The sequence below is a fragment of the Scyliorhinus torazame genome, unplaced genomic scaffold (genome assembly GCF_047496885.1).
Source record: "Scyliorhinus torazame isolate Kashiwa2021f unplaced genomic scaffold, sScyTor2.1 scaffold_359, whole genome shotgun sequence".
Classification (NCBI taxonomy): domain Eukaryota; kingdom Metazoa; phylum Chordata; class Chondrichthyes; order Carcharhiniformes; family Scyliorhinidae; genus Scyliorhinus; species Scyliorhinus torazame.
Window position 1 is genome coordinate 1 of NW_027308086.1, and position 9,803 is coordinate 9,803.

Sequence of the window (9,803 nt, forward strand, 5' to 3'; positions counted from 1 at the left end):
ATTAGCAATAAAGTTGTATTTTTGGACACCTCCAATCAACCAGATCTTGGTCTCATTTTTGAAGATAAAATAGATCTTATCACTCATATAGTTGCCAAAATAAGTGCAACCCTGACGATTGGAAACTTGTTTGAGAATTCAGCAAAGGAGGATCAAGAAACTCATAATGAGTAAATAGAATGTGAGAGCAAACTGGGGAGAACTGGAAAAGCTCCAATAGGAATGTGAAAAGGGAAAGATTAGCAAAGACCAATGTGGGTCCATTCCAGGCAGAGACAGGAGAGTTTATAATGGGGAATGAGGAAATGACACAGAAACTAAACAATGTGTGTCTGTCTTCATGGTGGAAGATACAGAAATTGTCCCAAAAATATGAGACCCCCAAGGGACCAGTGAGCACGAGGAACTGAAAGAGATTAGAATTAGTGAAAAAGTAGTACTGGAGAAATTAATGTGGTTGAAAGTTAATAAATCCCCAAAAGCTGCTGCTCTACATCCCAGAGTGTTGAAAGAGGTGGCTGTAGAGATAGTGGATACATTGGTGATCATCTTTCACAATTCTATAGATTCTGAAATGGTTCCTGCAGATTGGAAGGTGGTAAATGTAACCCCAATATTTAAGGAGGGAGAGAAAAAACAGGGAACCACAGACCCATTAGCCTGACATCAACAGGAGGGAAAATGCTAAAATCTATTAGAAAGGATGTGATAACATACAAATTAGGAGCAGGAGTAGGCCACTCGGCCCCTCGAGACTGCTCCACCATTCAATAAGTTCCCGGCTGATCTGATAGTAACCTCAACTCCACATTCCCGCCGACCCCCCAATAATCTTTCACCCCCTTGATTATCAAGAATCTATTCAACTCAGTCTTCAAAATATTCAAAGACTCTGCTTCCACTGCCCTTTGAGGAAGAGAGTTCCAAAGACTCCCAACCCTCAGAGAAAAAAGTTCTCCTCTGCCTTAAATGGGCAAGTTATTACTTTTAAAGTGACTCCAATTTCTAGATCCTCCCACAAGAGGAAACATCCTTTCCACATCCACCCTGTCAAGGCCCCTCAGGATTTATGCGGTTCAATCAAGTCACCTAAACAGCCTGTCCAATCATTCCTCATAAGACCAGCCTCCAATTCCAGGTATGAGTCCAGTAAACCTTCCCTGAACTGCTTCCAACACATTGACATAATTCCTTAAATGAGAGCAATACTGTACACAGTGCTCCAGATGTGGTCTCACCAATGTCCTGTATAACTGAAGCATAACCTCCCTACTTTTGTATTCAATTCCCCTCACAATAAACAATAACATTCTATTAGCTTTCCTAATTACTTGCTGTTCCTGTATACTCGCCTTTTGTGATTCATGCTCTCAGCCACCCAGATCCCTCTGAATCTCAGAGCTCTGCAATCACGCAGCATTTAGATAATAAGCTTTTTTATACTTCTGGCCAACAAGGACAAATTTACATATTCCCACATTATTCTCCATTTGGCAGATCTTTTCCCACTCACTTAACCTATCCATATCCCTTTGTAGTCTCCTTATGTCCTCTTCACAATTTACTTTCCTACCCATCTTTATATCATCGGAGCCGGAGTTGGCCATTCAGCCCGTCGAACCTGCTCCACCATTCAATACGATCATGGCTGGTCAACCACTTCAATGCCTTTTCCCCCACTATCCCCATATCTCTTTGTGTTATTGGGATTTAGAAATCTGTGAGTCTCTGCTTTAAACTCACTCTGCGACTGAGCTCCCACAGCCCTCTGGGGTCGAGAATTCCAAAGATTCACAACCCTCGGAGTAAAGAAATGTCTCCTCCGAGACCGGTCCTAAGTGGCTTCCCCCTTATTTTGAAATTGTGTCCCCTGGTTCCAGACTCTCCAACCCAGGGAAACATCTCGCCTGCACCTCCTCTGTCTATTCCTTTATGGATTTTATAAGTTTCAATTAAATCCCTCATTCCTTGAAACTCTAGAGAAAAAAGACCTAGTATCCCCAATCTCTCTTCATAGGACAGTCCTGTCAAACCTGGAACAAGTCTGGTGAAACTTTGTTGCTGTTCTTCTGTGGCAATACCTTTCCTAAGGTAAGGGGAGTAAAACTGCACACATTACTCCAGCTGTGGTCTAAGCATTTCATAATGATCGATGTCAAGGCCATCGGATGGTATTCATTGAGGCACGTTGCCTGGTTCTTCTTTGGCACCGGTATGATGGTGGTCTTCTTGAAGCAGGTGGGAACCTCAGAACGGAGTAGGGAGAGGTTGAGGATGTCCGCAAACACACCCGTCAGTTGGTCAGCGCAGGATCTGGGTGCATGGCAGGGATCCCGTCAGGACCTGTCGCTTACCGAGGGTTCACTTTCAAGAAGGCCAATCTGGCTTTGGAGGCTATGACGGTGGGCATGGGTGTGTCCAAGGTTTGTTGGTTTCCTGCTCGAAGTAAGCATAGAACGCAGAGTTTGTCGGGGAGGGCTGCGCTGCTGCTGAAGACTCTACTCGGCTTTACTTTGCACGCATTATGTTATTTAAGCCTTGCCACAACCAACGAGAGTCCATGTCGTTAATCTGTGATTCCAGCTTAGTCTGGTATTGTCTCTTGGGAGTCCTGGTGTTGTCTCTTGGAGTCTGTGATGGCTTTGCGGAGGTCATACCTAGATCTTTTGATTAGGTCAGGGTCGCCTGTCTTGAATGCCTCAGACGTGCCCTTCCACAGGGAGTGAATCTCCCGATTAAACCATGGTTTCTGGTTGGGTAACGTACGTACTACCTTCTTTGACACACAATCTTCTACACACTTGCTGATGAAGTCTGTGACGGTGCTGGTATACTTGTTTAGGTTGGCTGCGGGGTTCTTGAATATGGACCAGTCCACTGACTCCAAGCAGTCACGTGGGAGCTCTTCTGTTGCCTCGGACCAGCGTTGCACGACCTTCTTAACCGGATTCTCCGCTTCAGTTTCTGCTTGTATGCCGGGAGAAGGAGCACCGTCTTGTGCTCCGATTTTCCGAAGTGCAGTCAGGGGACGGATCGAGAGGCGCCCTTGATGTTTGTGTAGCAGTGGTCAAGGATGTTGGGGCCCCTGTCGGGACAGGAGATGTATTGGTGGAATTTTGGCAATACACTCGAGGTTGGCCTGGTTAAAGTCCCCGGCCACAATGAACAAGGCCTCCGGGTATTCTGCTTCATTGTTATTTATAGCGGTTACAATTCATCAAGCGCCTTCTTCACTTCCGCCTGGGGTGGGATGTAGACCGCCGTGATGATCGCAGAAGAGAATTCCCATGGAAGGTAGTATGGACGGCACTTCACAGTCGGGTATTCCAGGTCCGGGGAGCAGTAGTTCGCCAGGATCGCCACATCCTAGCAGCAGGAGGAGTTGATGAGAAGACAAATCCCTCCACCCACTTCAGTCCTGGATGTGATTAACAGCAGGAATAACAGCAGAATTTAACCCATCATCACTTGTGAACCCTTTGGTGTCTCAGCATGTTGGACGACTGAGTGAATCCCTCCCCACAGTGAGAGCAGGTGAATGGCTTCTTTCCAGTGTGACCTCACTGGTGTCTCCGCAATGTGGATGACGTTTGAAACCTCTTTGTGCAGAGAGAGCAGCTGAACAGTTTCTCCTCAGTGTGAATGCGCTGGTGGGACATCAGTACCAGAGAGCTTTTAAACCCACTCCCACAGTCGGAGCATTTAAAGGGTCTCTCATTGGTGTGAGTGACATTGTGGCTCAGCAAGTGATGACCGAGTTAATCTTTTCACAGTCGGAGAGGTGAACAGGCTCTCCCCGGTGTGACCTCGCTCGTGTTTTATCAGGTTGGATGAGGTTCTAAACCTCTTTGTGCAATGAGAGCAGCTGAACGGTCTCTCCTCAGAGTGAATGCGCTGGTGGGACATCAGTAGCTGTGAGCTTTTGAAACCCTTCCTGCAGTCAGAGCATTCAAAGGGCCTGCTCTTGGTGTGAGTGACATTGTGTTTCTGCAGGCTGGATAATTCAGTGAATCCCTTATCACACACAGGACAGATGAACGGCTTCTCCCCGGTGTGAACTCTCTGGTGGCTCTGCAGTCTGCATAACTGAATGAATCCCTTATCACACACAGAGCAGATGAATGGCCTCTCCCCGGTGTGAATTCGTTCGTGTCTCCGCAGGTTGCCAATGACATTGAATCCCTTTTCACACTGAGAGCAGATGAAAGGCCTCTCTCCAGTGTGAACTCGTTCGTGTCTACGAAGGTTGCCAATATCAATGAATCCCTTTTCACACTGAAAGCAGGTGAAAGGCCTCTCTCCAGTGTGAACTCGTTCGTGTTTCCGCAGGCTGCCAATGTCAGTGAATCCCTTTTCACACTGAGAGCAGGTGAAAGGCCTCTCTCCAGTGTGAATTCGTTCGTGTCTCCGCAGCCTGACACTATCAATGAAATCCGTTTCACAGTGAGAGCAGGTGAACGGTCTCTCTCCAGTGTGAACTCGTTCGTGTCTCCGCAGGTTGCCAATGTCAGTGAATCCCTTTGTACACTGAGAGCAGGTGAAAGGCCTCTCCCCAGTGTGAACTCTCTGGTGGCTCTGCAGTCTGCATAACTGAGTGAATCCCTTCCCACAGTCAGAGCAGGTGAACGGCCTCTCCCCAGTGTGAACTTGTTCGTGTCTCCGCAGGTTGCCAATGTGAGTGAATCTCTTTTCACACTGAGAGCAGGTGAAAGGCTTCTCTCCAGTGTGAACTCTCTGGTGTCTCTGCAGTCTGGATAACTGAGTGAATCCCTTCCCACAGTCAGAGCAGGTGAACGGCTTCTCTCCAGTGAGACTGCATTGATGCCTTTCCAGCTCGTTCGGGCCTTTGAATCCCTTCCCACAATCCTCACATTTCCATGGTTTCTCCATGGTCCGGGTGATCTTGCGTCTCACCACGTTGGATGATCAGTTGAAGCCTCATCCACACACACAACACATATACAGTCTCTCCCTGCTGTGAATGGTGTAGTATTTTTTCAGGCTGTGTCACTGGTTAAAGCTCTTTCCACAGTCAGTGCTCTGTAATAGTCCCACATGGGTGTGTGTGTGTCTCAGTGCTTTTCCAGACACACTGATGTTTAAAATATCTTGAAGCAGACAGAATAGACAAGCATTTCTCCTTCTAGATTCAAAGGCCGATGATCTTCAGTTCCCAAGAATTGAGTGACTCAGTCAGTTCTTGACATGATATTTAGTTTGAGATATCGGCCTCAAACTCCTCTCGTTCTAACTTCCTGCAAACAGATTTTACAATAGTAATCATTGTCAGTACAGGATAGAAACTCAGAACTGACAATTCTAGTTTATATCGAACATTCTTTCCTCTCTCTTTCCCTGAAATGCTCTAAATCTCTATCCCACACACTCTCCCTCTATTCTCACTCTGCTGTATCTAATATTCACCCTCCCAATTCTCCTGAAGGTGCTGATTCAGGCTGTTTGACAGATCCAAACTTCCTGTCCTGGACACAGAGACCTGAAAATCTTCATGCAGGCTGCCAGACAGATATATGTCTATGTTACTGGATGAAAGTCAAAGAGATCTAGGAGTACAGGTCCACAGGTCATTGAAAGGGGCAACACAGGTGGAGAAGGTAGTCAAGAAGACATACGGCATGCTTGCCTTCATTGGCCGGGGCACTGAGTATAAGAATTGGCAAGTCATATTGCAGCTGTATAGAACCTTAGTTAGGCCACACTTGGAGTATAGTGTTCAATTCTGGTCGCCACACTACCAGAAGGATGTGGAGGCTTTAGAGAGGGTGCAGAAGAGATTTACCAGAATGTTGCCTGGTATGGAGGGCATTAGCTATGAGGAGCGGTTGAATAAACTCGGTTTGTTCTCACTGGAACGAAGGAGGTTGAGGGGAGACCTGATAGAGGTATACAAAATTATGAGGGGCATAGACAGAGTGGATAGTCAGAGGCTTTCCCACAGGGTAGAGGGGTCAATTACTAGGGGGCATAGGTTTAAGGTGAGAGGGGCAAGGTTTAGAGTAGATGTACGAGGCAAGTGTTTTACGCAGAGGGTAGTGGGTGCCTGGAACTCGCTACCGGAGGAGGTGGTGGAAGCAGGGACGATAGTGACATTTAAGGGGCACCTTGACAAATACATGGATAGGATGGGAATAGAGGGATACGGACCCAGGAAGTGAAGAAGATTGTAGTTTAGTCGGGCAGAATGGTCGGCACGGGCTTGGAGGGCCGAAGGGCCTGTTCCTGTGCTGTACATTTCTTTGTTCTTTGTTCTTTTGTTGAAAGTGTGTGTAATATACAGACTGTATTCACTTACTTTCCCTCCCAATTTTCCTGAAGGTGCTGATCAACAAATCTAAACTCACTAAAACCTGTACAAGAGTAGAAAATCTCCATATAAGTACATTTACTGATTAGAGATGGGGAAATTCTTGAGGAAGAATTTTATTTAGTCATGGAGTGGTCATGACAGGGAACTCACTGCACACAAGGGTTGTGGAAGTTATTGAGATGATTCATAATTTAAAATAAAATAGGATGGTCACTTCAAGAAAATAAACTTGCAGGTGAACAGGGATATCGAGGGGGAATGGGACTGACTGGATTGCTGTACAGAGAGTCAGCATTGACTTGAGTTACCAAATGGATTCTGTCAGTGCTGCAATGACTGTATGACTGGAAATATATAATGTAGGTACAGTACTATATTACAAAACTAAAAATAATAATACATTTATTTTATTACAGAATCACCAATAATATATATAATACGTACCATATAACAACACTAGACATATCTTTGTCCGATATTAAATTTTTAAAAATTAATTTACGGCATGTGGACAATGCTGGTCAGGCCAACATTTATTGCCCATCCCCAGTTGCCCTTCCAAAGTAGTGGTGAGCTGCCTTCTTGAACTGCTGCAGTCCTTGAGGTGTTGGTACATCCCCTGTGCTGTTTTTTTAAAAAATTTGTTTTTTATAAATTTGAATTACCCAATTCATTTTTTTCCAATTAAGGGGCAATTTAGCATGGCCAATCCACCTTACCTGCACATCTTTGGGTTGTGGGGGCGAAACCCCACGCAAACACGGGGGAGAGTGTACAAACTACACATGGTCCCAGAGCCGGGATCGAACCTGGGACATCGGCGCCGTGAGGCAGCAGCGTTAACCACTGCTCCACCATGCTGCCCTACATCCCCTGTGCTGTTCTGGAGGGAATTCCAGGATGTTGCCCCAGGGACAGTGAAGGAACGGCAATATATTTCCAAGTCAGGGTGGTGTGTAACTTGGAAGCAAACCTCCAGGTGGTGAGGTTCCCAGGTATCTGCTGCTCTTGTCCTTCTAGATGGTTGTGGGTTTGGAAGGTGCTGTCTGAGGAACCTTTATGAGTTACTGCAGTATATCTTGGACATGGTATACATGGCTGCTACTGCTTGTCGGTGGTGGAAGGTTTGAATGTTTGCAGAAGGCGGCGCAATCAATCAGGCTGCTTTGTCCTGGATAGATTCGAGCTTCTTGCGTGTTGTTGGAGCTGCACTCATCCAACAAAGTGGAGTGTATTCCATTACACTCCTAACATGTGCTTGTAGATGTCTGGTGGACAGGCTTTGGGGCATCAGGAGGCGTGTTACTCGCCATAAGATTCCCAGCCCTTGATCTGCCATGGTAACCACAGTATTAATATGGCTAGTCCAGTTCAGTTTCTGATCAATGGTAACCCCCAGGATGTTGGTTGTGCGGGTTTCAGTGATGGGAATGCCACTGAATGTCAAGGGGTGGTGGTTAGATCCTCTCTTGTCGGAGATGGTCATTGCCTGGCACTTGTGTAGCAACGGATGTAACTTGTCACTTATCAGCCCAAGTCTGGATATTGTCCAAGTCTTACTAAATTTGGACACGGACTGCTTCATTGTCTGAGGAGTTGAGAATGGTGCTGAACATTGCGCAGTCATCCGCAAACATCACCACTTCTCACCTTATGATGGAAAGGAGATCATTAATGAAGCAGCTGAAGATGGTTGGGCCTCTGATACTGCCCTGAGGAAATCCTGCAGTGAAGTCCTGGAGCTGAGATGATTGACCTCCAATCACCACACCCATCTTCCTTTGTGCCAGGTATGACTCCAACCCGTGAAGAATTATCCCCTGATTCCCATTGACTCCAGTTTAGCTGGGGCTCCTTGATGCAATACTCAGTCAAATGCTGCCTTGATGTCAAGGGGAGTCACTCTCACCTCACTTCTGGCATTCAGCTCTTTCGTCCAAGTTTGAACCAAGGCTGTAATGAGGTCAGGAGCTGAGTGACACTGGCGGAACCCAAACTGAGCGTCCAGGAGCAGGTTATTGCAGAATAAGTGCCACTTAATAGGGCCTTTGATGATTCCTTCCATCACTATGCTGATGATGGAGAGTATTCCGACAGGGAAGTAATTGGCTGGGTTTGATTTGGCCTGTTTACTGACCCCTTAAATGTCAGCCATCTCCTGGGGAAACCAGCCCTTTAATTGTTAACATTAGGAACAGACCATCCTTTTAGCCAGACAAATAAATGTGTCAAGCTGAGGGAGCAAAGGATGTCAATGTCTTTAAGAGAGAGAGAGGCCTGGGCCAACCTTTCCAGAGTCTGACCCTCCCTGAATTCACTTCCGTTCCCTTCAGTTGCTGCAAGTGACCAATTGAAGGTGAGAATGAGAAAAGAAATGGAAAGGGGGAGAAAAGAAAGTGTTTTACTCACAGGAGTCTGTGTGCAGCTCAAGCTCATTCAAGGTTGGGGGGAACAACAGCTTTGCTCGGCAAAAACCTCCATGTCCAGCTTCCGCATTGAGACAATGGTGGAGCTCTGATTGGCGGAGGGGCAGAGTCTTTCCGGTCCTCCAAGTTTTCCCATTGGTCAGCATCTGAGCGGTAAGGTCAGCGGAAGAGAGCTCACATGCGCATGCGCAGCATCCCCACTCCCTGAGACATGCGCAATCCCGGGTCAGGGGATGGGAAAACCACCGACGGCCGGAACTGTCAGGCGGTTGCCTGGAAACCGTCTCGAGGAAGTTTTGGGGGCGAGGAAACAGAGGGTGGGGGTTGGGCTCGCGTGTCTGCGCGCCGGCGTGTGCGCTCTAATGCAGTGACGTCACCGCGGAGCGGATTGATTCGTATTGGCTGATTTAGAGAATGAGGGCCTTTGTGATGTCACAATGTGGAGGTTGAAGGGTTTCAGACTAAAACTTCCTCTTCTACCAACATCTGGGAGCAAATCAATGTCTCCCCCTTTCAGAAGTTCATAAGGTATAGGAGCAGGATTAGGCCATTTGGCCCATTGATCTGCTCTGCCATTCCATCATGGCTGATCTCATCCTGGCCTTTTCTTCCCGGTCCTGAGAGTTCTTCAGAACCCTTCGACCCAATTAACAATCTGTCCAACTCCTCCCTAAATTTACTCACTGTCCCAGCTCCTCCGCACTCTGGGGTAGTGAATTCCACAGATTCACAGCCCTTGGGAGAAGCAGCTTCTCCTCAACTCTGTTTTGAATAGGGCAGCACTGTGGCCCAGTGGTTAGCACTGCTGTCTATACGGTGCTGAGGACCTGGGTTCGATTCTGAACCTGGGTTCGATCCCGGCCTGAGGAGTCATTGGTAACTTGCAGCAACTGTAGAGAAAGGAAGTGAATCTAGTCTGTATTTTCCACACATTTAGAGTTCAGTAATATAGACACATTTATGTCTGGCAGTCTGCATGGAGATTTTCAGGCCTCTCCAAGATGGGAAGCAGTGAGCAGGGATCTGTCAGTCAGCCGGAATCAGCACCT

At 47.0% G+C, this 9,803-nt stretch overlaps 1 protein-coding gene across 1 annotated transcript; it reads right to left on the bottom strand.

The window, feature by feature from the left end:
* Positions 1 to 6: 6 nt before the first annotated feature.
* LOC140406197 (uncharacterized) lies at positions 7 to 8,846 on the bottom strand. Its single transcript, XM_072494335.1, has 2 exons — positions 8,738 to 8,846; positions 7 to 5,255 (listed from the first exon to the last, which is right to left on the bottom strand). Exon 2 carries the CDS (start codon positions 4,888 to 4,890, stop codon positions 3,715 to 3,717), a length of 1,176 nt encoding a protein of 391 aa, XP_072350436.1. The 5' UTR covers positions 4,891 to 5,255; positions 8,738 to 8,846; the 3' UTR covers positions 7 to 3,714.
* Between the last annotated feature and the right edge of the window lie 957 nt (positions 8,847 to 9,803).